We start from the raw sequence: 27,746 nt of genomic DNA on the forward strand, positions 1-27,746 counted from the left end.
AGTCGTATCTGAGAGTTCACTAGAGCTGGTAGGTCATTGATAAAACAAGTAAATAGTAAAGGGCCAAGTGCTGTACCTTGCGGTACGCCAGAGATAACTTCACACTGCTCATGCACTAGTTACACCATTCAGAACTACTTGCTGTTGCCTTTGTCCAAGAAAATCTTTTATCCAATTGACAAGTTGTGGACAAATTCTGTAATGCTCAAGTTTTTGAAGAAGTCTTACATGTGGAACTTTATCGAAAGCTTTGCTAAAGTCAAGAAATAAAGCATCCACTTCTCCACCGTCATTAAGTATTGTGTAGATCAGTTGTGTTTCACAGGACTTATTTTTCTGAAAACCATGCTGTTCTTCTCGAATAAGTTGATGATTTTCCAAATGAGAGCTGATGGAAGAATAGATGATGTGCTCTAGAACTTTACAACAGATTGATGTTAAGGATATTGGGTGGTAGTTAGATGGTAATTTAAATGAAGAACTTTCTACAACAGAGGTAGGTAAACTGTTCCACTCATTAATCACTCTGTTCATAAAATAATTAGATCTGCATAACCATCTTGAATGTTGCTTGAGCAATAGTAGTAGTGCATGGAGTAGGTGTATAGATTAGTAAAGTCAGAGCTGAAGTAGTCATTAAGAATTTTGTATAGAACAATTAAATCACCCCTCTGGCGTCTGATGGTAAGGATAGTATTGACAGCCTCTCAGTATAGGATTAGAAAGGTGGATATAGTGGGCACCTATCATATCTAGACCACATCTATGTATTCTAGTATCTATGGTAACAGGCAGACGCTAGTGATTAGAGTGCGCGAATTTGAATAACAGAGGGCGGGAATGTTCACGACGTTTTATTTATTGCTGGTCGCCATTAACTTATCACTGTCTCAAATTGATCAGGATCAAATGTCAAAGTCTCTGGAACATGGCAGAAGTCAATTAGAGACTTACCAGGAACAAGCAAACAAAGACGAATGTTGGAGACTGGCTGTATCTTACCTCAACGAAACTTGTAGTACTATTAGTCAAAGTGCTCAACAAAGATTAGCCATCGCATTTGCCAACTGTCACTGGCTCAGCGCTGGACGGCGTTCATACGAGTGTACTGAAGAAATGTCCATTAGCGAGTGTACTAAGGACATGAGCGAGTCAGCCTTTGATGTATACACACAATTTTATAATCATATTGAAGACGCTTGTTTCTATTTGCAAAGTCAACTGTGGCAGGAGAAAACAGAAAAGTTGATAGGAGATTTGTCAGACACATCACAACATGCAGTAGAGAAGATTACGGAAAGTTTGGAACGACATAAGATATTGGAGAAGGGCCAGGTGAGTCTGTTCATTATGCACCTGTCAATGTCATCCCCCACTGGGTGGGGCAATAAAGGGGATTTGGCACAAATTCCCCAGTACTGGGGCTAAGAAGCTTGCCAAAACCCCACTATGTCCCCACCTCAAGAGGGGTTTGATTTACCTATTAAAAGATATTTAGCCGGTCACTGGTCACAGTGCAAATATTTATTTAGCCTGTCACTGTAGTTAAGAAACAAGGTTGTGGGATTAGGAACAGCACTTCTAGGATTAGGAAAAGTGCTATTAGGCTTGGGGTCAAATACTTTGAAAAGTATTTAAATACGAATACTCTGAAAATATGAAATACAAATACTTATACCCAAGATGTATTTCAAATACAAATACAAATACTTTTAAAAGCATCTAAATTACGTCTGTACTTTGATCTAAACTACACGTTACACAACCACCCAATAGTACACACCTGTTTTAATATTGTTTTAATATTGTTTTAATAAACTTTCAAGTGTATGGTAAAAGCAACTGACCACTCATAATAGCTTAGTAACTAGCTAGCTACTTAACTTATTGAATACATGTCTTATAAGCATACTGTATATCCCTCAAATTGTTTGTCAGTTAAATGGCATCGATCAGGGTGAAAGACTTTACCTGCTACATTAAACAGTCTTTCTACAGTGCTGAGGATGCAGGTATGCAGAGAAATCTACAAGCCATTTTGGCTAAAGGTGGAAATTTTGTTTGATTTACTTTCAAAAACACAAGTGGGTCTTCTTACAGTATGCAGGGTGAAAGTAAGTATTTTTCAACAATTGTGTTTAAATCCTTGGAAGTATTAGCAGTTGCAGGTCAGACTCATTTTATTAAATCACTGGAAAAGGTTTTTATTTTCTTGGCTGGAGGTTCAGATTCTTCCTATATTTGTTCAGAAATTTCAGAAGCGAAGTATTTGTAGAAAGTATTTTAAGTTTTTACACAAAGTATTTAAGTACAAATACATGTTGTTTCAAAATACAAATGCAAATACTCAAAAATAGTATTTAAATACAGCTAAATACAAATACTCATGTATTTGACCCCAAGCCTGGAAGATACGCAATTAGGATTAATTTTTAGTCGTTATATTAGGACTAGGGCATAGGTATACTGTACTAACCCCAGGTACGGGATTGAAAACAAGCGGCACACCTCAACAGTGCTGTTGACACACTCCATGTCTGATCACCTTTGCCTGTCTTCAGAAATCGTGCTCAAGCGTTCTGGCAGGTTTTAAACAAGTTACTGCATGCAAAACTAGACATTGAACTACTGTTTAAGCAAAACAGACACCTCGTAGACTAATCCAGTGAGGCAGTACAAGCAGACAAAATTTTTCCACTCACCTTTACAGCCATTTCTTGTTTTCTCATTGAAACTCGCCTGAAAAGTCATGCAAAAGAGTACTAGTGGAAAGTGATGGCAAGAGTTAATAATAACTCTTGGTGACGGTCTATTCAACTCAGTAACTGTTTAAACCTGCCAGAATGTTTGAGCATGATTTCTAAAGACAGGAAAGGGTGCCGAATTCTTAAGATTCATCAGACATGGAGTGTGTCAACAGCACCATTGAGGCATGCCGTTTGTTTCCAATCCCGTACCTGGGGTTAGTATGTCTACTGTTAGGGTATAGGCTAGACAATATAATTGTAACATTTAAATAGTACAAATTTAAGAGGAGTGAGGAAAAAAGAACAACACAACTCGGGCTTGGACCCGGATGTCATGGTTTGGAATACCTACGCCCTACCACTGTACCACTGGTGCTTGCTGGCCACTTCGTTTCTTATACCAGTGCATTGCAATGGCCGGCTAAATATCAACAGCTATTAAAATAGTTTTTGGTTTAACAAACTGCCACCATCAAAAGCCCCAGGGGGTGGCAAATCCCCAGTAGATTTATGGGGACCCTAAGGGGTGGGGCTTGATTTTGATAGGTGCATTAGTCCAGTCTTGTTTACTAGGAGAGATCACTGAGTAATCAAGATCAACTGATCAAGGGAAGTCAACAATTGCAGGATCAATTACAATCTGCTAGAGAAGAAGTATCTAGTGTATTCAGCAACATTCAACAACAAGCGTGGTCCTTCAAAGAACAGTTTAATGAGGTAAACTACAAGCTTGTATCTGTACAAACTGATACGGTGTATCCATTCATTGGGTTCACATAAAGTTTGCTTTACCAACTCTTAAAAGTGATATCATTGTATACCACACTCAGGCTTCTCAGTATCTTGTCTTGCATTTTACAGGCACATTCAGGTACTAGCTTTAATGGTATGATAAGTTCATAATTAATAGTTTGTACATGTAGTTTTTCACAAAGATGCATCCTTACCTGTTAGATAGCGTGTGTGTGTGTGTGTGTGTGTGTGTGTGTGCATTAGGAAGTGTTTCTCTGGCTAACTATTGTCTTGTCTGGCTTTGTCCATTGTTTTTGTAGTACTATTTATACAAGCTAGTAGAAATATGGTTAGGGGTTGGTGATGTATACCTTAGCAAGCTATAACCAAATGATCTATCCCAAGTGCAAACTACATACATTAATTGCCACATCAATTTGTAGATAATTTTTCATGATGTTTTTAAACCATCACATTTGTGAAGTATAGGTTAGGAGCCTAGACTGAGGTAGTCTCACGTAGCCAGACCACTACCTTTTCTTTTGTGTGTGGGCAGGAAAGAGTAGTGCCTGGTATGAAATCCTGTTCAGACTTTCACCAGTTTTCAGTGAGCAAAGCCCTAAACTTCTTATCACAATGATGCTTGCACCATTTACAATAACAACTTAACAATACCTTGTTCACTATAGCCACTTGAGGACTAACAGTGCTAGGCATCTTCTTTAAGTGTTGTTGTAAACGGGCTGCGTATCACTTGTTAATTAGGGCTTCACCAATCAACGCTCACTGAAAACTGGTGAAAGTCTGAATGGGATTTCTATTGTCAGACACCACCCACACACAAAAGAAAAGGTAATAGTCTGGCTACACGAGTCTAAGACCGAGGTTCTTCATACATTTAGAAACCGAACGTAGCTTAACTATGAAGAACTGAGGACATGGTTCCAAGCCAACTTATGTCGGTATATAGGTGGAGTCATTGTGGGATTGGATTATGTAATATAACATCTTTAAACAGGCTGTATAGACCAGGTGTCTTACAGACCTTCAGTGCTTGTGCTGTAAAGCCTTAAATACTACAGTTGCTGTATGCGTCTCTAATATGCAAGACAAGGCATGGAGAGTCCTAGCTCCATGTTTGGGGGTTATCAGCAAAAATTAATATTTAGACTTCCATATAGTCTAATACATTTTGGGAGTGTTTGCAAATCCGTAAAAGAATTATTTTTAGCAACATTACTCAACCTTGAAAAATTTGCCCCTCGGCTATATGGTATTCTTGTAATCATATTTAGTGGTTGAAAAGGTGTTTGAGCAAATTTTGTTAGTCCAGTAATCCAGTCCAGTGAATGGATACATCCTTTATATTGAGGTTGAGTTGTGTAGCAGTAATGGCCAACTTTATTTGTTGTGTGTAGATATTCTTGTCTCTGTCCACTGGTTTGGACCATATCCAATTCATCCTCACTTGGCTGCTGGGAGAGTTCATTATCCTCGAACGTATTGTTGTATTTATAGTTGGCATGGTGATATCATACCTGCTAACTTGTAGTAAGTATACAGCAGGGGCCAGGCCCCTAATAATGGTGATAATTGTAGTGGAGTGTCTGTTTGTGGAGAGACAATTAGTCAACTGGTACCTTGTGGGTATCAATGTAGACACCAAGTATGATATTATGGTGAGTAGTGATTGCTGGGTAACTGGTGTTGAATTACTAGCGCAGGAGAGCCTTCATTTTGTGTTATGGATTGCTCGCTATACAATGGTCTTGTTATGTCTTGGTGTGTTGGTACACTGCTATATGACTTATCGTAATTACGAAGTTGTCAATTATCAACTGCTCAACAAGATCATGGAACAGAATCGTCAGATCAAAAGACATCTCAAATTGGAGACGGAAGAAATTAGTGAAGAGAATTGGCCAGTCACTTCTAGTAAGGATTAGCATTATAATGATACTATATGTCATCCCTTGCCTACTGTATATAGCCCCTACTCAACCAGTTATTAGTCAAGAAGCATTCATCATGCCCACACCTCAACACCCTACTACAATTACTACTACTGCTGGAGGGGTTATATCAGCAGAGAGTGGTAGACATGATCAAGATTCAGTAGATGGGGACCACCCAGACTCTGGACTTGGTGAAGACAATTTGGTATGTACCAACACCTGTTAATATCACCATTGGTTACTGTCATAACCAGTTCAACAGGACAACCAGGTGCAACTCCAGGTACAACTTCAGAAAGAAATGTCTACACACTGACCAGCTAACAAGACAAGGACTACACACACCAAGGTACAGAGGTTATATTACTTGGGGTCATATTTATATTCCAATGTATTGGTAGAGTGAGTAGCAGCTCACAAGGTAAAAGACATTCACGTAGACTAAGCAAAGATGACAGCACATAATAATATATTTTATCTAGTTTCTTGTGTGAGGTAGATAAGTTGATGTTTCTCTACCATGGCTATATCTTGTTCCAATTGTTTCATTTCAGCCTCCATGTGTTCCTTCCTACAACTACACTTAACAACTAGTGATACAGCAGCAGCAGCTTACCTGGCCTTCTTTGGTACAGTATCAGTCACAACTGATAGTCCTTGATATTGGTGATGTAACTGTTCCCAGTTCTTCTTCAGTCCAGCTAATATCTCTTTCCTACACCATTGTCATGTTAGTTATACGTATGCTACATATAGCCACACCTTTCATCATCAGACACTTTCAACAGAGCTCCCTGTCTCATAGTCTCTTCTATGTACTTGTCATATTCAGCTTGTGCTTGGGCCACTTCTTTCTGTCTTTGTTGAATGTAGTCAGGTAGTATACCATAGTCCTATAGTAGTAGTACACGCACAATAGATTAGCATACTAGCACGACCTAACACCACCATAATATACTAACATGTCTACCACAACAATAGGCCAGCGTACTAGGTTACTGTAATTTATTAGTGTACTAGCAAGAGTTCATTATTATTTGTATAAAGGAGAGTGTCAAACTCACAAAGGCACTGCTACCATACAGTGTGGTAGTATTGTACAGTAGGGATCCCCCCCCCAAACCCCTATGCTTCCCATCATAGAAACATCATGTGATCAAAACGCCTTAATGGAAGAGTCCTAGTGCTACTATAGCATTAAAACCTTACAGAAAAAACCGTCTGCCATGTTACACCACAATAAAAAAACTTGCTAGTGCTATGTGCCCTTTGGGTCCCTGCCCTCTACACTTTCCATTAATCTCTTCTAGTCATCTTCATTCAATGTGTCAAGTCATTTCTGCATTGACACTTTCTGTATTTAGACACCACAAAAATTTGAAGTGCTCGCATATTACTAGCTAGTAAACTCTGTAGACAATAAGATATAACAGCACCAACATTGATCAAGCATTGTGACACACCCCTTAATCATCTTAGCTGTGTTTATTTCAATCAGTCAACTAATGGAAAGACCATGCCCCTTGAAAAAATCACGTGAGCCAGCTGTCTGAGGCCCACTTGAGATACTTTAATAAAGCGGTCACCCTTGATCACTTCATTTTTTAAATACAGTAGGGTAATATATGTGACTACTGGGTCTGAGAAAACCTTATCACCCATGACAGCAGATTCCAAGAACACAAAGCTACATTAATAAACTATCAAATTTCATTATCAGTTAGACTTGAGTGGTCTGCTTTTGCTGGCTGCTTTTCCTAAGCAGGCAGCGTATTGAATAAAGACCTGTGCTGTAAATATCCTTTCATTTTAGCCAGTTTTGATTAGATACCTGAATGGCCAACATTCATCCCTACACCTTCCTCTTAAACTTTTTTAAACAGCCCCTTGCCCTCCAGCCTCCTCCTCACATACCTTTCAGAGCTCACCTGATACTGGTTTAAAATCTATTTTAAATGGTGGGAAACTTAGCTGTTGGCTACTTGTATAGTGGATGCTGTGGAAGGTAAGGAACTGGTGTAACAGTGAAAATTTGGTACACAGCTTCATGCTACAACACACCAAATACTTGAAGCTAGCATTTCTCGATACTATTAAATAGATGATAGAACCGATTTTCCCAGACTGTGTCACATATGTTAACACTACAACAGTTTATACACTAACACCACAATAGATTAGCACGCTTAAACACCACAATAGGTTGACACAATGAGTTAAATACAAGCACAACAAGCTGACCGATTTGTTAGTGTAGTGTGGGGTTAATCCTGATGGATCCAGAGGATGTTTCTGTCCTTTACAAGTGTCCACATAATGAGCCACTGGCTTCCTAGGAACTACACACAACAAAAGTCTGTAGACACGCAATCACACCATCTCTGGGTTCCCCCTAATTTATTCATTGCATGAGCCATCTGCTGGAGCAAAACTTAATATCTGAGTTATCCAACCATCAATGATGGTTGAATCATTTTTAAAATCATTATTTAGTCAGAAAATCTATTAGAGTACTGTATAATTATTATTATTAATAATACTTTACAATACAGTAAACGTATTGAGGGTCAACCAATAAGAGGAAAGGATTGATTTTAACGATTTAGAGAATACCTCCTCAACCATACAATGTAGTTAGGGGCATTTTCTAGGTCTGAGTATCGACGTTTCATTAAGAATTTTGTGGTTCTGACTCAACCCTTGACAGCTCTCAATAAGAAAACATGACATTTAAATGGACACCAGGAGCATTAAGAAACATTTGACAAGCTGAAACAATGTTTGATAACAGTGCTGGTGTTGTGCTATCCAACAGGAAGGCATTGGTGGGGTGTGAGTTACAAGTAGCAGAAGATGGTTACTGCTATTGGCAAGTTATTGCAGACTAAATTACCACAATAAGGAGCAAAGGAAAATACTCAGGTTAGCAAATTGATCTATTTCTTGGAGACTGAAAAGCTGCTAATAACTGATCTTCTCAAGTGAGGAAAGAAGATAGCATCTCACAGCACCATGTAGGAACCTGGGCCGGTGACAACCCAGGTGGTAGTTGGTTAGCCTAGATAACTGATCATGATGTATATTGACATGCTATTTGTACAGACAGGTGGTAATAGCTACCATACAAGTACAGTCACATGATGTATTAATTAATAGGTAGGAATGCGTGATTAGTCAATATCCTACATCAACAATTTGCTATCATAGACAACATGTCTCTTCCTCAAGCACACTTATCGATTTTAGATTATAAGCGCACATTGGAAAGGGTCTGGTGAGTACCCCCATCCAGTCTTGTCCAGCCAATCCCCAGAATCTAGGGAGTGTTAATTGGTGCTGAATGACTATACAAGAGGTGAAGATTATGCCATTGCGTCACAAAGCCACAAACCTCTGTAAAGATCTTGGAGTGAACTGAGAAACGGCAAGCCCACCACCTCTACGATGCTTACAACGACTCCCTGCCACTTCCCAAGTAGGCCAGCTTTAGTAGTGAGGTTTGTTGCCCCGGAATTATCGTGACAAGCCCCATATGAGCACTCTACTTACTTAAGAAGTGGCAGGGAGTCTTTGTAAACATCGTAGAGGTGGTGGGCTTGCCAGAGAGTACTGTTTCTCAGTTCACTCCAAGATCTTCACAGAGGTTTGTGGCTCCGTGACGCAATGGCATAATCTTCACCCCTTGTATAGTCATTCAACACCAATTAACACTCCCAAGATTCTGGGGATTGGCTGGATAAGACTGGGGGTGCTCACCAGACCCTTTCCAATGCGCGCTTATAATCTAAAATCGATAAGCGCACTTGAGGAATGGTCTGGGGGACAAGACTAATGTTGTACTATGTTGATCCTAAACTTTCGGGAAAGACTCCTCGGAGAGGCACACTATGGACTGACGGGTGGTCATCTATTAGGTAGGCATAGTACTTAACTAAATACTGGTGGTGTATGTGTAGCAGCTGGCTTTAGCTACAGAGAAGCCATCACCAGCTATGTGAAGAAGCCATGCTACAAGTGACAATAGACTATTGATTGCACACACCTTTTCATGCCATAGGTAAACAACATCTGTTCATTGTCTTTACTTTTATATAAATGTTTTACATGTTCACATTGTCATCAGTGGTTGTCCAAGTCATCATAAGAACACACTACCTCACCTGCAGCTGATCCTTCAAAGCCACGACACTCATTACCTACATATGCATGTCAAGAGTGCACCATTGCCACAAGGACAAAGATAGGTGGAAAGATCTAACGCTGCAGCTACATTTCTTTTATAAGGTAGAATGCCGATATCGATTATGGAACTCTAAAACGACATTATTACGTATCAAGCATGGCCTTGACCATACAATATCACATAGCAACGCCACAATCGATTGTTATGGTGAGTATCAATTAGAATAATATTTTAAAAAGCAATTTGTTACGGTGGAAGCTTTGATCAAACTAGTAAGGTATGTAACTACATTTATATATATATATATGTAAATAGAGTTTTACCTGCCGTGTTCGCCTCTTTGATCACCATTGGCTGCTTTTAGATCGCATGTGTAACGTAGTAGCGACGTTTCCTGTATGGCCCCACAATTGAATTACGCATGTTAGGCTATATAAGAATTTGAGTAAACAGTGTAGCGTCTTGCCACCTATTAGGTGAGGTGTCCTTAGCCGCTGGCACTTGCGCAAAGTAGCACAAAACTGCAGCCAGTGCAATATAAATATATTTAGTACAGCAGTACTATATACGAATTATAGCACCCGCGGCGCCTTTGAACTGCCCACGCAGAGTGGTACATATAACTGATATACCACACTTTGTGGCTACACTTACCATATATGGTGTATCTTTGCACAGTCCATGAAATCCTTATCTAAATGGTAAACAAGTCTCTAAATCAGAGGAAGTTGGAAATGATTAAGTTCCTTTAGAAATAAATTATCGGATAAAGTCAGTTTTCTATGATGTACTAAAAACATGTGGACAATGGAATGGAGTGTAGCATCATTTGTTTTCTTTAAAACAATATACATACCTCTAGGACATCAGAATAAAAGTGGTAGCTAAGGTTCAGTCCAAATTAAAGCATGGGTTTGGGGGCATGTGTCTTCCCCCCATCCCAGGAAAAATTTTGCACTATGAAATGTTGTCATATAGATGTAGGTAATTTTGGGCTGTAATACAGTCAATTGCAGAATTGTTGAAAATTCTCTTCCCGTGCCATAAACATTCCGTGCACTGGAAAACTATTTGTAATGATGCTGGATCAGCTGGAAAGAGGAAAAGATCAGTGTGGTTCAATTGCTGTTGAATCTGTGGCAAAGACAACAAAATTTACTCACAAGGAGCCTTACGGAAACACTCACAGTACGGCAATCAACTGTGGCTACGTACTGTGTGCAATGTGTTAGCGCTCCCTGACAAGTATTCAATGTTAGGGATAAAACTGGGAACTGCACCAAAATACCTTTTAAATATTAATAAACTGCAAGGAATATTTTCACATGATTACATTATCAGTAATAACATTACCAAAAAACACCATAGCAGGCTTCTTAGGCTACTAGGAAATGCATATCTCTTTGACTCAAAAGGGGCATGTCCCTACATACGCGAACGAAAATGAAGGGTAGCCTTGAGGTTTGTAGAGAGGATTTGTGGGGGGAAACACTATAGACAAACTATAAAACAGTTGAGAAGATACTTTTGTGCGTAAAAAGTTGTTGAAAGCAGTTTGTTCAAAATGCGCTTCCTTAGCAATGCATAGCAACGTAATTAGAGAATTAATTCACCAATCACGAAATCTGAAATTACAATAACTTGCATTATTACAAAACAGAAGCCTTAGTTAAAATATATTTCCAGCTATATAACTAGCACCTGATTTTTAGAAGTAGCACAACAACTTGTTTTCCAAATAGTTATATTGACAAGGTCCAAAAATAAAGAGCTTTTTACATGCCTCCCTTTCTAGTTTATGCATGTGGTACAAACTCCATTTTATACATTATTATTTGCCATTGTTATCAAAACCAATGTCATCTAATATTTTAACAATACCTGACATGATTGCTGTGGTAGCATTGGTAGATACAAAGTTCTTATTGGATTGAGTACCCATTAGAGGCTTGTCACTCGCTCGAGGTACTGCAGGCTTCCTCTTGTCACTGTTTGGATATTTGAAGTCTCTTTCTAAACATAGGATGGTATGATACACTTGATGCTGTTAGCTGTACCTTACTTTCTGGTAGTGTTCGGTCGTTCTTCCTTAAATAACCTTCTTCTGGCCCAGTATTGACTTTGGCCGGTCCCTATTAGAGCCCATGGCACTCTACTATTAAACGCTCCAAGACTCACCATGGTCTTTGCAGGAGATTTTGTTTGTATCACTTCATTACGTACGGAACTGTTGAACTTAGAAGTATGCCTGTACGGCGACTTCATATTAAACTACCAAAAATAACATGGAGGTCATACCTGGGTGGCTTTACTAGCGGAGGGACTGGCTTAGGAATAAGATTGTATATGCTCTCCTCTACTTCGGCCGCCATTGTTGTAGCTTCGTTACTATAGAAACAGCGCTTTTGAAATTTGGGGTACAGTTTAATTGATTAAAGTACTACCGTATTCAAGGATGCCTTTGAGGCAAAGGATTAAGTCGCCGAAAAACAAGCGTCATGAAATTCAGACTAGTAGGACAGAGAATTTACAGGAAGATAAGCGATCGTCCACTGTTAATTGGAGAATTATAACTGGTATCGTGTAGCTACTAATTACCTGTGTGGCTATTAATTATATAATTACAGTGTTAGCGGTGGCGGTAATTGCGGGGGTGTTACATGGGTAAGTGTTTATTTCCCATAGCGAATGTGATATGATAAAAGAACAGGACACATCTATACAACATGTTTGAAAATCAACGATTCTTCTCGCATCTTTCACCATTAGAACGAGAATTATCATTCAGAACTGAAATGGTATTTACTATAATACAAATAGTGCATTGTTCACAAATTACAATTTAGGGGTTGTACTATTCCTACTACAAGACTGTTGTGTATAGTGACTCATTCACTGCTGGCCTGCGCCAATTACTACAAGATAATGTCACAGAATATCCTGATACTATTAACACATTTAGAAGGTTCAACTTGTTACCAGAGGTGTGTGCGTGGTCTATTTGATGATGTCTAATAATGTGTTCTGCAGGTGATATTGTCTGCTGCTTATCGTGTCTTCCAGCAATTTGGTGGTGCTGGCTGGAAGGAATGTTACCAGATAAATCGTGGGTTTGGCCAGCCACCAATACACTCCTGTGTTGGTTAGTAGTATGGCTAGCAACATGTGACCAGAGTTGGGGTAGTTTTAGTTCTTTACTATTGTAACTTAGTTACTTTTGGACAGTTAGTCCTAGTTACTAGCTACAAGAACTGTAACTAGTTACATTTCTAGTTGCTAATCTATTATGTAACTTAGCTACAAACTCTGCATGGTACACAGTGGAACATGACATGTTTAATACTCTAATTAAACAGTCACCCTTAGGCATAGCCATCTAGTTCGAATATAGTCAGGCTAGTTTGAGCTGTCTTGAGTCAGAGCAATTTTCCAGTTAGTGTAAACAGGTACCGTATCAAACCAAATCATCCTGAAATGGTCTTGCCAGTGCATCTGGTTCAATCTACACTTACCCAGTATAAATGGTTGCAGCCCTGCAGTTTGATTTGGCTTTAATAAATGGAATAAAGGTACAGTAAACTACAACTAAAATGGCAACTGTAATGATGAAAGTATTTAGGCAATGATATGGAAGGATAGAACAAATACACTGTAGGTACACATGAGTAAATAGTCCACAGAATGGAGAGGTTGTCATGCCTACTAACCTGACAATAATAGAGGGTCCATCAACCATCTCTACTTTGATGAAAATTATGATTGTGGTTTTTGCTGATTGGAGTGGGCCTAGCCAGTACTGGGCCTGGCAACAATTGAACTCCTGGAGGAAGACTGAGTGTGGCCCCGACTAGACATTGGGTGACCTGCAGTTCGGATCCTGGGGTTGGAGGGATTTTTTTCCTTACTTTGACCCCTTTTTTTGTTACACCTTCTTTTTTGTCACACCTTATCAGTCATTAAGTCAAGTCATTAAATCTTTAAGTCCTTGAAATTAGGTTAGGTAATCCTAAGGCTGCAGCACATGTTGCTGTCAGACCTTCAGTGCTGGTCACTGTAAAGTGTTATAATAATAATCCCATCTAGTGTAGTATAAATAGGTTGTATGTACCCTAACTTGACCCTCAGGGTTATTGTGTGATTGTATGGTATCAACTTGTGCACCTTAACCTGTAGTCTACATCACTTGTGTTTCATTAGGATTGGGAGAGCCATCATATTTCTACCTCTATGCTGTGTTCTCCCTCAATGGCGTCATGTTAACTGTGTTTTGTCTCCTTTGTTACCTCGTCAGGTGAGCACTGACCACTTATCATGGCAACCTGTTCATTGTTTACCTCCCTAGTGACAGTGTATTGGCAGCGTTGCTAGGGACATTACAGTTCTTCTATAATCATGGAGAGGTATGTGATGTTGTATGTCAGTCAGTGTGTATGTTCCATTGTCAGGCTACAAGAGTACAATGGACACCTCCTTTGAGAGAAAGTTTTGCTTTTCCTTTTTTGATATTGCAACTACTGTTGCTTAGTAACATATTACGGTGGGTGTATTGCCATGTTCACAATGTGACACATGCAAAGTAATAGGAGTCGTCAAGGAACAAGATTAATGTATCTCTGTCTGTCCGTTGCTACCCTGTGCTTTATGTTGCCATGGCAATTTGCACAGTTTGCCCTTCTAACACAGGTGAACCCATGTGATCAGTAAATCACATGATCTTATACTAACAGATACTTTCCCTATTTGGAGTCTACCTGCTACGACTACTAAATATGGACAAGTTCCAGTTGATTGTAATGTCATGTGGTGTAAGTGTGTGTGTGTGTGTGTGTGTGTGTGTGTGTGTGTGTGTGTGTGTGTGTGTGTGTGTGTGTGTGTGTGTGTGTGTGTGTGTGTGTGTTATATAATTGTCACATGTACTACTGATAGGTCAGCTTTATACTAAACGTCATATTACAATTTGGTAACACCTTATTATTAAGGTTAGTAACATTATCACTCATGTAATGTACTACCACTACACATTATAGCTCTTATTATGCATCATGTCTACTGGCCTGTCTGGTAAGTATTATATTAGTGGTACTTGTTGTCATGGAGACCACTACAGCTGGTGACACGATTATTATCTCCTACCATTCAATATTGGTTTCCATGGTTACTAAGTATGGTGAGTTTACATATTCCATGTGTACAGACTTGTTACCATGGATACAGTTGATGGAGGTCTCATTAGTGTTGGGGGGGACAGTCGGGATCAAAATGTTGACCAGTTTAGTGATGGATATTAAGGATGATGTGAGTTTGTCCTTCTATGGTTTACAATGAACAATTTAACAGCTAGATCATTAAGAGGCGTGCCATAAGGGAGCATGTCACTTGATTTTTATTGTTCCAGCTAGTGTGTAAAAGGTCCTATCATGCAGCCAGTGCAGGTACAGTGTCTACCAACTATCTACCGGTAACAAAAGTCACTATTATAATTCTTGCCAGTGATGTATCAGCATGAGCGCTTTAGCTACAGTAGCTAAATAAATTTGTGGCATCTCAAGTGTTGATACAGGCATCTTGATAAGGTTTCCTAGCATGAAGGAAGACTACAAGCAGATTGAAGATAGAAGGAAATGTAAGGTGCAGAAAGCAAGCACTCATCAGAACCCCTGAAGTCACATTCCACTGGTGAGTTGGTTATTGTGGCAAAAAAAATGGTGGTCATACAATGCACCATTTAGCCTCTAGCCTTGCAACTGTGGTAAGGCTAGCAGGCAGGCAGACCAGGTTTGGAAAAGTTTTTTCAAAATTCAATATTACAGTTTATGTGTACGATTTTACTGCTGTATCAAACAATACAGCACAGCAGTACTGTTTACAATACAGCACAGCAGTACTGTTTAAGTAGGGATCCCCCTTGAAAATTGACAAGCGCCACCTAAAATTCTGCCTTTAAAACCTGGAGACGTCTTGCGCGATAAAAATCACCTTTACGGAATATTAGTCCATCTCACATCAAATAAACAGGCAGACAGATATAAAACTCTTTTTAAAAATCACGAATTTTTGCCTGCCCTGCCTGACCACAGCCACAAGGCTGGAGGCCAAAAAAAGCAGTGCACAGCCACCATTTTATGCCACAATAACAAACTCACCAGTGGCATGTGGGTCATTCCGTGTCAAATCAACAAGGAATTTAGGGTCACCTCTCGGATTTTGACGAAACTTGGTGTGTTTGTAGTACCTATGGTGCTTATCACTCATGCAAATTTTTAGCTCTATACATTCCATAGTTTCTGATTTATGACCACAAATATTTTGAATATTTCATGAAAATTTGGTCCATCTCTTGTTACAAAATCAATTGCAACTTTGCACTGTGTAAATATTTGTAAACACAATTTTCAGTGATGGAAGACTGTTGATTGAACTTTCCAGTGATCCCTAAATTATGGGATATCTACTTAATTATGGTTCAAAAGTACTTCATTGAAAACTTTAATCCTTTATATTTTGAAATATGCTGCTTGAAATTTTTCGAATTCTTTTGTGAATAATGATTGGGTCATAGTCTATGTTTGATAAAAATTTTGTGGTGGGACCACAATGGGCTCAAGAGATATAATGAATTATGTTGTGGTATGCGGTGGAATTTGCCGTCTATTTTTGCTGTATTGGAGTGTACACCTCCAATAACCACTCGCAACAAGGCCATGCCAAGTTTGTCTTACAGAGTGAAGGTGTCTAGGTGCATTGCAATCTGTATTAATGACCACCTGTATTGAAAGGCCATCTATGTGCTGCAGTTAAGTTATACTTCATTAATGTATAGCACCAAAGCATCAACCCTTTCTAGCAAATCCAAAAATGGTCCTTATTAGACAGGTTGACTATAAATTACAGATCTGACCACCATGTGTCCATGAACATCATGTAAATGTACTATCTCTTCACAAATACCTTCTTTATTAAGTTGAATACCACGTAGTGGACTTAGCCATATTTAAGCAGCGTATGTGGCTACATAGATACATACAACAGAATTCCTCAGAAGGGATACCTGGATATCTTGATAACCAGGACACCTGTTTATACACTGTACTCCCACTCTAGTGGTGCACATACATTTAGACCAAGATACTTCTGTGGCTTCTGTAATATGAGCACTTCATTATGTTCCTAGCAATGGAGGGGTTTTACCATACATGCATTAATTGTACCTCAATATGTGAAATTAATTACTACATTACTTTACATTCATGACCACTTTGAAGATCAAGTCATAAACTCATGCACATACTCACATAGGACATGCTGACCACATACTTAACATTTGCTTGTACTGATTTTCAAAGCGTCAACCCAAAATACTTTGAAAAACCATTTTAGTAATTACAGTACTATAAATCGCACATTGAGGTGCAAGCAAGTGTTAATAATATAAAAACTCTGGGTACAAGTAATGCATCTACTGTATATAGTGTAACTATTCTATTCCCTGGACCATTGATGAAGTGTTCATTTTTGAGAAACCACAGACTTGTCTTGGGCACAAAATGTACGTACAATTATAAAGTAAGATCATGAGGCTATTAAGGTGCCCAGGTATCCTTTTTGAGGAGGTCTATTGTACCTATGCAGCCATGTACGTAACTTGAATAGTGTAGAGTTGGGATATGTATGTGAGTGCACTATAGCGAGATTTTACTTAATAAATAAAGTATAACTGAAGAGATGGTATAACATTAATGTGTTTATGGACGCATGATAATCTCATTTATAGTCAACCTGTCTAATAAGGACCATTTTTGGATTTGCTAGAAAGGGTTTATGCTTTGGTGCTATACATTAATATCCAATTAAAGTATAAATTAGCCACAGCTTATAGATGGTCTTTCAGTACAGGCGGTCACTAATACAGGTTGCAATGCACCTAGACACCTTCACTCTAAGACAAACTTGGCATGGCCTTGTTGTAAGTGGTTATTGGAGGTGTACACTCCAATACAGCAATAATAGACTGTAAATTCCACCGCATACCACAACATAATTCATTATATCTCTTGAGCCCATTGTGGTCCCACCACAAAATTTTTATCAAACATAGACTATGACCCAATCATTATTCACAAAAGAATTCGAAAAATTTCAAGCAGCATTTTTCAAAATATAAAGGATTAAAGTTTTTAATGAAGTACTTTTGAACCATAATTAAGTAGATATCTCATAATTTAGGGATCACTGGAAAGTTCAATCAACAGTCTTCCATCACTGAAAAGTGTGTTTAAAATTATTTACACAGTACAAAGTTGCAGTTGATTTTGTAACTAGAGATGGACCAAATTTTCATGAAATATTCAAAATATTTGTGGTCATAAATCAGAAACTATGGAATGTATGGAGCTAAAAATTTGCATGAGTGATAAGCACCATAGGTACTACAAGCACACCAAGTTTCGTCAAAATCCGAGAGGTGACCCTAAATTCCTTGTTGATTTGACATGGAATGACCCATGTGCCTTTGGGGTTCTGACAAGTGTGTGCCCTCTTCACCTTGTCTTTCTGGTCGTCTGTCTTCTTGATGCAATGAAGCCATGTTGAGGTGTTAAATTTTTTCCATATCAACACCTTCCTTGAGCAACATGTTTAAGCACCACAAAATCATTTCAGAAAGCGCTTACGCTTGATAGATACCTGTGACTTCGCAATAGGTTCGACACAACACCCATTAACAATCTTGGCTGATTAGTAACAATCGAGCACGGGTAGCATACCTCTTAATAATCTATGTACTTGATCACAATGACCACACCCCTTATTATTGGTTTAGCTGTATTTATAATGCTAGTGTATTGAAAATATGAAAGTGACATGCTCCTGGTAAGTGAAGGCTGACTCTATTACATGTACAGCATTCACCCTAATAAAACAGTCACACATACATAGCTGTATACATGACCAAAAAAACCCAAACTAGTGTATTAAAATTTATTGAAATGTAGTGAAACAAGAGATGAATGATGGTATTACAGCATAGCTTGGTGGGACAATCCCTACTTTGGCATTGAACAAAATGATTGTTAATTATAACATGCCAATGTAGGTATTTTCCCACCGAGTTATAGTAAAACCATCATTCATCTCTTATTTTACTACTTTTTATCGCTTGGATCCCTACTTCATTTTTAATATACTAGTTGACACTAAGACTGTTCTGTAAAGGTATTTTTGCCCCATAAGATGAGAGGCGGCATTTTGGCGGGCACTGTTCAGTGTTCAATATTGGGGTGATCCCTACTTAAACAGTGCTACTGTGCTGTTTGATAATGATAACATTTTATATGGGTATGTACCACTCTGTGTGGGCAGTTCATAGGCGTCGCCAGTGCCATAATTTGTATATGGCACTATTGCAGACCGCAGTGAGTACATCATGAACCACGATAGTGGATTCATAATAGGGATCGCCCATGTTTTTTTGCAAAAACTCTAATAGAACACACACCTAAAAACCACCTTGGAAAGCATCCTCCAACTCGAAACAACCCTCTGGTGGTTCTTTGCAATGAGTATAAGTCCACTAGTAAGTATCAAGTGAAAAGGAAACAGTATCTGTATTTGAGACAAAACTGAAATTTGCCATTTTGTTCATCATGAACCACGATTGTGGGTTCATAATAGGAATCGCCCATGTTTTTTGCAAAATCTCTAATAGAACACACGCCTAAAAACTACCTTGGAAAGCATCCTCCAACTTAAAACTACCCTCTGGTGGTTATTTGCAATGAGTATTGGTCCACTACTAAGTATCAAGTGAAAAGGAAACAGTATGTGTATTTGAGACAAAACTGAAATTTGCCGTTTTGTTCATATTATCATTATTCTTATTATTCATAATATTATTTTGTTTCACTCATGTACAGCAAAAGTTATCCACTTTTTCGTGCTAAAAACTATATAGCCATGCTTACCGAGTCCTTTTTCATGTCCATGACCTATTTTTTGATTTCGTTTTCGGATGGAAACAGCTCAAACCCGGCCGTTTCTTCTTGCCAAAATGCTATTACGTTTGAGAAGCCATACAAGATCGCACTCAAAGTTAAGTTTTTTTGGTGTGCACTACTTGTGGCTAATAGAATCTGTCTTTATTAAACTCAGTATAGGCCAGGAAGCTTAATCTGGGCTGATGACTTTGTTGCAAGGTGGTTTTTTCGCTCCGTGATTATTGTACGTGGGCGAGTTATCCAGATTAAATACTCTAATAGAGCAGTCAAGTAAATACTCTAATAATGCAGTCAAGTGTATAACAACAATCCTTGCACTGAATTTGACAGCTATTAAAGACACCAGTAATGTAAATTGTAGCTCATATTGGGAGACTCTCAGTCTATGCACATTGCAATTTGATCAGTTTCATGTTTGTACTGAAACATCGACAGCATTACTATGCAGAATGCAAAATTACACTATTCACCACAGTTTTCTTTATCAATCAAAGAAATCCATGTTAATTTGTACACATGATATTGTAGTCAATAGAGTGAGAAGATATTGCTGAGGAGATGATGTGTTCCAACAACTTGCAGCAAATACTAGTCAATGATATAGGTCTATAGTTCGATGGATTAGTACACAGGCCTTTCTTGTATACTGGTGTTACATATGCCCTATTCCAGTCTGAAGGGAGTTCACCCTGATGTATAATGCAGTCAAGTGTATAACAGCAATCCTTGCACTGAATTTGACAGCTATTAAAGGCACCAGTAATGTACATTGTAGCTCATATTAGGAGACTCTCAGTCTGTATGCACATTGCAATTTGATCAGTTTCATGTTATGTGTGTGCTGAAATGTTGATGGTGTTACTATGCAGAATGCAAAATTACGCAATTCACAACAGTCTTCTTCATAATCCATTACTGAATTAATAAAAAGTACACAAACTAGATGAATAAAAAATTGGAAATTTTAAAATGGGAATAGGGATCGCTGAAAAAAGCCACAAAACAAGAAGGGATCACTGGGGTGGTAATGTAAACCACAAATCCCTATTTTGACTCACTTTAAAGTGGGAATAGGGATCGCTGAAAAAAGCCACGAAACAAGAAGGGATCGCTGCAGTGGTTATGTAAACCACAAATCCCTATTTTGACTCACTTCAAAATGACAGAGCATAACTAAAGATTTATGACAGAGAGTCAAAATAGAGATTTGTGGTTTACATTACCACCCCAGCAATCCCTTCTCTTTTTTCAGTGATCCCTATTCCCATTTTAAAATTTCCAATTTTTTATTCATCTAGTTATAAGGCCAGGCCAAGTTGATTCACAGTTTATCGTCCGGGATATTTGAAAAAATCATGCAGGTGGGAGGTTATTTTTCATATTTCATAAATTTTTAACATGGAAAAACATTTAAAAAGTAGCTTCACACAGTTACTAGCTACTTTAACAATAATTGCAAGCTTATTTGATTACGTCACTGTTAATACTTAGCTACTCGTTTATGCAATCTCTCTTTAGAAATCCATTTATTGAAGGTTCTAATGAGTCCAGGCTGGGGATAATCGTCACGTTTGTTGCACACACCATGTTTTAATACACAAAAACGAGTTCGGAAGCGTAAGAAATGATTATTACGTGAGAAATAATGAATTATGAAATTATTGCTCTATTCCTAAACATTCATGCGGGCGGGGATGATAAACTGTGAATTAACTTGGCCTGGCCTAACTTACAATGCACTGGTTGTGGTTTTGCAGACTGCAACAAGTGGATTATACATTATAATGCACCGACCACAGTGCAATACAGATATTGCACTGACTGCAGTTTTGTGCAGCATTGCACAAGTGCCGGCAGCCGAGACCACTACAACACCTCACCTAATAGGTGGAAAGACACCTCTTTTATAGCCTTACATGTAAAAGTCGATTGTGGGCCATAACGTCATCAATATGTATAGTAAGTAAGCAGCCAATGGCAATCGAAAAGCCAACATGGTGGCCACAACTCTAGTCTACATCTATATATATAAAGCTGAAAAGTTGTCTGTCTGTCTGTCTCCAACGTCCGTAACTCAACAACCAAAGCACGTATTGACACAGGACTTTAACAAGATTAAGCGCTCATCATCTGGCAACTCCACGTTTGTTGTTACAAACCGCTACTTGCTTCCTTTCGTTCTCTATAAGGCTACTATAAATTCTCTGTTTCCCGTCCTGGACTCAGACATATTTGCATGTGGGCGGGTGGTCCATTTCCATTATTTCATTATAAGATTGGCAGCTTTTCAAGCCATTATTTGCCTGGAACAACCATAAAAAGCTGCATAAAAGCATGCTTAAGCTTGTTCCTTCCTTTTTAAGTTGCAAAAATAACACAAACGTGAAGTGTGTGCCAACTTGATAGCTCTGCTGATACGCAAGCTTACACCGTTTCGAGATGGCTTTTACTGAGCCTGTCAGTATGCAAGAATAACCGGAAAATAATGGAAGAATACGGAATAATGGAAGTTTTAGAGCTGACAGTAACCAGATGTGGCCGGTGGACGGGAAACAGAATTTATTTGGAGTGGCCTAAAGCGTTGAAAGCATTTTATTTATTTATTATTTTTTATCTAATTCATCCAAATAGGAAGGGGTGGCACCAAAAGGCTAGGCCTGCACGAGGGTGCGTTGGTGTAGAGGAAAGCTTGAGCTACCCCTGTGTCTATGCTTGTACTGTATATTTTGTCTTAGTCATTAAGACGTTTATTCTCCCTACCATGTGCTGATGGAGCAGTACAGGAGCCCTGGCAAAACCACGAACAAACAGCCAAAGCGTTAGCGCATAGAACTGTTAACCCAGAGGTCCCGGGTTCGATTCCTGCCCATGACAACTTTTTTTTTCTTCTCGGTGCCACCTTTTCATGACACACGTTTATTGCAAGCTTCTACGTGCGTTCCTTTGTCCGCTACAGCACCTTGAAGGCCATGATGTAGAGAAAACTTCAGCTGCATTCCGTTGCTAACCACACGATAAACAGCTCAGCTGGTAGCTGGTAAAGCACCTCCCTGAAGTTGTTGTGGTTACTGCTGTGTAGTGTGTGGGTTCGAATCCCGCCAGTGACAAAACTTTTTTTTTTGTTTTATGTACCTTTTTGGTGCATACTTTTTCTAACTGAACTTTTTTTCTCATAGTAAGTTCATAGCATCCTGGTATTGCTACACTACATGTGGACTGTTGGAAGGTATACAGTAGCACATTTGATAAGTATACGGGCAGGCCAATTAGGTGCAGTCTGTATGTTTGTCCCGAGTGTTCTATTAGAGTAAGAGCCTCCTTTTTGTAACTCCAATTCTTTGTGATGTGATGAAGTGTGTACCTGTGTATTTGCTCAAACCTTCAGTTGTTTGCAAATACTGTTGACCATGTTATTGCAGTGCTTGCATGCAAGGATAGCACCACATAATTCTGCTGTTTACTTAACTCCATGTTCACATCACTTTAATTATTAGGCTTGCATGGTGGTGAAATAAGGTTCATGATATCACCATGCATGCTACTCAGTTTAGGACATGATCTTTAATGCTTCATTCCTAAAGCACTGATTCATGTTATTGCAGTTAATGTGAAAATGACAGATGACTTTGATTAGTCCCGCTGACATGACAGATGACCTTGATTAGTCCCATTGACATGACAGATGACCTTGATCACACGCTTGTTTCCCATGTTACACTATAACTATACTCCAATTACCTTTAATCCACAAAAGATTTGAGCTGCAACACTTAACCTATCCACATTATTCCTACGAGCAGATTTACTCTGGACAACGACCAGTCCATTTATTCAGTCAAAGAAGAAACCAAGTTTAGGTTGGAGCTTGTATATCAGGCTTCCTGAAGAACACAATTTTCATTGGCACAATATAATCTATTTTTCTAGGTTAGAGATCTAGCACAATAACCTTTGTGGATTAAAAAGCCAAGGTTTTTAAAACTGTTAAGTTAATTCACCTGTTCAATGGTAGCAACTGGTCAGTTTCCTTGTCAAGATGATTATTTTAACTAGTGTTTATCTTCTGGAAGCAGCGATGAGGTGCTAGCTTCGATATCTCTTCAGCTCTTCGACAAAAATATGCTCCATCTTCTGCACTATGTTAACATTGTATGATGATTTTAAACCAACGTCTAATCCAGTCCACCTATGTGCCCATATAAAGCACTTTCATTTTCTGAGTCGGTTAGATACCACGCCCTTGGATCTTCATGTTAAACCTTGGCTTTGCCTCGGATTTTAAATCCACAAAGATCCTCATGCTAGGTCTCTAACCTACACTTAGTAACTATCTCTCTAGGGCGATCTGCCACAATAGGAGTTACCTTAAGGTGACTAAATTTAGCGATTTAGGTTTGTTCGCTAAATTTAGTACACGCTAAACCTGCAAAATGTATGGTTAATTAATTACATCAATTCACAAATTCATAAAATCGCTAAATTTGTATGCACTAATTTCACCAATATACAAAATTGCTAAATTTTGTGTATCGCTAAATTTAGTCACCTTTTAAGGTTTTTGTTTTCTGCCAGCAGGATTTTAGCCATTTTAAGAACCTGGCAGATCTTTTAGTACATTTTAAAGCCCACCATCTCCCAAAGATTTTATGCATACCGTTTCTAATAAGCAGGGGTTTGTAAAACGCAGAATAATGGTATAAGCAAAACTTATCTTCTGCAGATTATACAAATAGTTATATACCTACTCTATTATTTACTTTGTAGCAGCTTTACATGGCGTGCCACGATGATGGATAAACAGCAGCTAGGTAAGCATTAAATAGGACGAGCACACAACAAATCATCCTAGAGCGATTTACCTTCACTAAACTTACTTACCTACACTCCTTGGTTCAAACCTGAAGCGTCTTGAAATCCTTTTTAAGGACAAACAAAACCACTGGACTCTGATATTGTGACTCTAATAAATTTGGTCGGATGAACGTGAAGGCCAGCTAAGAATAGAACTAGGCCTTAGTTTTGTAGCAGTATCAATTGTAGATCATTCTAGGAGGATTGGTTGTATGCTTGTCCTACTTAATGCTCGCCCAGCTGCTGTTTATCCATTGCCGTGGCGTGCTATGCAGTGCTGTTGCAAGGTAACTAAAGTATAATTACTATAGAGTATATAACTATTGCAGAAGATAAGTAAGTTTGGCGAAGGTAAATCGTTCTAGGATGTGCTCACAGCGTGGCGTGTCAAATAAAAGCTGTTACAAGGTAAACAGTATAATTACTATGGAATATAACTATTTGCATAATCTACAGAAGGTAAGTTTTGCTTATTCCGCTATTCTGTATTCCATGTTTTACAAAGTCCCCAAATAAATAATAACCAACTGATGTTTAGCATATAGCCGCACAATTAATTTACTAGTTATGGTATATATTGTGACAGGTGCACATTGGAGCCCTATTACTAGCCAAGTTTACCAGTTACCAAGACTTTCATACTCAGTTGTACACTTGTGCTGCTGAGTTTGACTTTCTGTCTTTTGAGGTAATGGTGTACTTCAATTAGAATTGTGATAATGCCTACATTGTAGACCGTGCAAAAGTTGACTACAACAGTTCTCCTTCCATTGGCTGGATTATCTGCTATCTTTATCATCACTAAAGTGTTGTCAAGGCAACATAAAAAGTGTGTTATAATTATCACATGATCAGTAACCATGGTTACCATAAGGAACGATGATAAGCAGGATGATGGAGATGTTGCTATGGTAACTGAGTGTGTTGTGATCAATTCTATAATTTTGTTGTAGCTGGTTTATCATTTAGTACAGTGTAGTGCATTTGCAGTTATGGCTATTCTAATAATGAGGTTGAAGTTATTTCTTACTCCACAACTTGCAGTAATGGCTAGTATAGCAATCAGTCCTAAAGTGAGTGATCATTAATTGTAATCTATTTGTTAGTTATTTCAACAGGTTTTGTCACTACTTAGCAACCGTCAGTTTGTGATGGTTGCTATAGTAACTCTGTGTGCCTCATCCATTGTGGGAGTACAAAACTTGAGAGAGCAAATTGTGGGTGTGTCATGTTTGGTAACCATGATGATAGTATACCCACAGAACATACTTGATGAGTTTAATGCTTTTGAACAGGAAGAGTTGGTGAGGGTGTAACCTTGATGATCACATAATCCACATTGTTACTTAGGTTATGTGGGTAAACAACTCGACTCCACAAGGTACATACTACTGATTGATTACATTTAGAGTAGACTTTGCAAGTGATTATCAAGGTGTCCTTTAGTGAGGTGTCCTGATTTCAGGGGTCTAAATGTGTGTCCACTAATGCAATTGGGACCATGGACAAGTGTAGGATAGTTGCTAAGCAATTCCTCTATTATAATCCCACAATTGTACAAATGCTGCGTTTGCTTCTCAGATAGTGACATCATCACTTACTGTATAGCTGGCAAGTGAGTGGTGTTTCACCGAATTAAAATTCGCCAAATTGTTTGTCCTATACAAATCTGTATTAGCTCTACTAACTTTTCTCGCCAAAATCCTACGGTGGCAAGTTTGCCTTAAGTTTCCTCCTTCCAAACTGTCCAGCTATTCAGTACAACTATTGACATTTTGGCATAAACCTGCTTGCTATACTCACAATTTAGATTTACCTGGATAGTAAATATTGCTATGGTTATGATGTTCTTGGGTTACAGATGCAGTGTTTGCTGGTGCCATGCCAACCACAGCAACAATCAAGTTGACAACAAACCGACCAATTGTAAACCACCCTCATTACGAGGATGCAGGGATCAGGTAATCCAGCTAGTATTCATTGTTATCCTATTACATCACATGTCACAGACACAGGACAAAGCAAGTTTACCAGATTTATAGCCGTCACTCGCCACAAGAAATCCATCGTACACTGCGAGAGATGAAAGTGGACTATGTAATCATTGAACCATCATGGTGTAATAGGCAATACCGACCAGGCTGTGCTGTATATCAATTGTGGGATTATGAAGAACCTGATAATGTGCACAAGCCAATCTTCTGCCAAACCATACAGCATCAAATACCCAAGCCATTTCAACAAGTCTTCAACAATAACATGTACCAAGTACTCAAAGTGAATTAGTGTGTATCAATTAAGTTGTTGTACAATAGTTTTAGCATTAGTTGCTGACTGTTTAGATTTGCGAACTTCATCATGAGCCTTACACCTCTCCACACATTTGTTCTCTTCAAATCTTCCTTCATTACGGGGTCGACCGTGCGTTCCATCTGAGAATGTAACTAGTCCGGATCCACGAACCCTGCAACAAAGAGAACCATTACTAATACACGTAGCTGATTAGCGAGATGAGAGTCCTTGGACACGCAACCACGTATAGTGGTGGGTGTGACAAGAAAACAAAATTCACACCACCATATAAAGGTGTGATACAATCAACAATAAATCACCTTCCATCTTGAAACTGGCCTTCATATTTCATCCCATTGGCCGCACTGTACACTCCGTACCCGTGGTATTTACCCACTTGGAAATCGCCTTCGTACTTGGCTCCATCTGGTTGAGTTAACACCCCGCTACCATCAAAGAATCCGTCCTTAAACTGCCCCGTGTAGGTGGCCTTGTTAGCAAATACCAATTTACCGTTGCCATTTCTTTTCCCGTCCTCACTCCATTGTCCATCGTACACGTCACCGTCTTGATAAGTGACCTTCAGTTGTACGGCCATTCTGTCTAGTATTATTAATTTTTAGGCTAAGCCTTAGCTAAGTAGTTTACGGAAAACTCCGAAGATAAGGATAAGTAGGAGAGGAATGTCTATCAAGTTAGCGAGTGCCGGAAGATTGACAGTAATATTGCTAACGATATATTTACTACACCTGGTAAGTGTTAATATTCGCGATTGATTGATCGTTCGTTCGTTGAGCGCTTGAAGGCCACACCCACTGTATCTGAGACGTTATTGTTTCACAGGTCTGTGCTACAAAGTATTGTGAAGACAAACATGGTACTATGAGAAAGTGAGTTATGTAGTCTATCTGTGCCTTATTATGATGTCAATGTAAGTATGAACCAAATAAGGAGGCCAATATAAATTTTTAAGATGCCAGCCTTTGTAATGTTA

At 38.7% G+C, this 27,746-nt stretch overlaps 4 protein-coding genes across 8 annotated transcripts; 2 read left to right on the forward strand and 2 right to left on the reverse strand.

Annotated features, from left to right (window-relative positions):
* The first annotated feature begins 810 nt into the window (after positions 1 to 810).
* LOC136248632 (uncharacterized) lies at positions 811 to 6,011 on the forward strand. 4 transcript variants are annotated; one of them, XM_066040396.1, is made up of 8 exons: positions 811 to 1,335; positions 3,321 to 3,464; positions 4,898 to 5,030; positions 5,079 to 5,158; positions 5,204 to 5,414; positions 5,470 to 5,639; positions 5,689 to 5,783; positions 5,836 to 6,011. In XM_066040396.1, exons 1-8 carry the CDS (start codon positions 841 to 843, stop codon positions 5,897 to 5,899), a joined length of 1,392 nt encoding a protein of 463 aa, XP_065896468.1. In that variant the 5' UTR covers positions 811 to 840; the 3' UTR covers positions 5,900 to 6,011. The 4 variants fall into 4 exon arrangements, with proteins under 4 accessions (XP_065896468.1, XP_065896465.1, XP_065896466.1 ...); XM_066040393.1 differs by having other exon boundaries at positions 4,898 to 5,158; XM_066040394.1 differs by having other exon boundaries at positions 5,079 to 5,414.
* Positions 5,827 to 12,052, reverse strand: LOC136248634 (enkurin-like). Its single transcript, XM_066040398.1, has 8 exons — positions 11,916 to 12,052; positions 11,796 to 11,865; positions 11,680 to 11,749; positions 11,499 to 11,630; positions 7,676 to 7,773; positions 6,197 to 6,327; positions 6,051 to 6,149; positions 5,827 to 6,005 (listed from the first exon to the last, which is right to left on the reverse strand). Exons 1-8 carry the CDS (start codon positions 11,987 to 11,989, stop codon positions 5,909 to 5,911), a joined length of 771 nt encoding a protein of 256 aa, XP_065896470.1. The 5' UTR covers positions 11,990 to 12,052; the 3' UTR covers positions 5,827 to 5,908.
* On the forward strand, positions 12,020 to 26,801 carry LOC136248631 (protein C-mannosyl-transferase DPY19L1-like). Of its 2 annotated transcripts, XM_066040390.1 has the most exons (23): positions 12,020 to 12,193; positions 12,245 to 12,281; positions 12,328 to 12,415; positions 12,464 to 12,601; positions 12,648 to 12,759; positions 13,815 to 13,908; positions 13,960 to 14,017; positions 14,063 to 14,154; positions 14,201 to 14,300; positions 14,345 to 14,422; positions 14,544 to 14,596; positions 14,645 to 14,678; positions 14,725 to 14,784; positions 14,832 to 14,912; positions 25,047 to 25,148; positions 25,195 to 25,289; positions 25,335 to 25,371; positions 25,414 to 25,533; positions 25,579 to 25,677; positions 25,723 to 25,764; positions 25,811 to 25,841; positions 26,322 to 26,421; positions 26,470 to 26,801. In XM_066040390.1, exons 1-23 carry the CDS (start codon positions 12,073 to 12,075, stop codon positions 26,744 to 26,746), a joined length of 2,049 nt encoding a protein of 682 aa, XP_065896462.1. In that variant the 5' UTR covers positions 12,020 to 12,072; the 3' UTR covers positions 26,747 to 26,801. The 2 variants fall into 2 exon arrangements, with proteins under 2 accessions (XP_065896462.1, XP_065896463.1); XM_066040391.1 differs by lacking the exon at positions 12,245 to 12,281 and having other exon boundaries at positions 12,043 to 12,193; positions 12,303 to 12,415.
* Positions 26,708 to 27,499, reverse strand: LOC136248635 (MORN repeat-containing protein 4-like). The gene is made up of 2 exons (XM_066040399.1): positions 27,073 to 27,499; positions 26,708 to 26,924 (listed from the first exon to the last, which is right to left on the reverse strand). Exons 1-2 carry the CDS (start codon positions 27,348 to 27,350, stop codon positions 26,753 to 26,755), a joined length of 450 nt encoding a protein of 149 aa, XP_065896471.1. The 5' UTR covers positions 27,351 to 27,499; the 3' UTR covers positions 26,708 to 26,752.
* Between the last annotated feature and the right edge of the window lie 247 nt (positions 27,500 to 27,746).

Source organism: Dysidea avara, chromosome 3, assembly GCF_963678975.1.
Source record: "Dysidea avara chromosome 3, odDysAvar1.4, whole genome shotgun sequence".
Taxonomy (NCBI): domain Eukaryota; kingdom Metazoa; phylum Porifera; class Demospongiae; order Dictyoceratida; family Dysideidae; genus Dysidea; species Dysidea avara.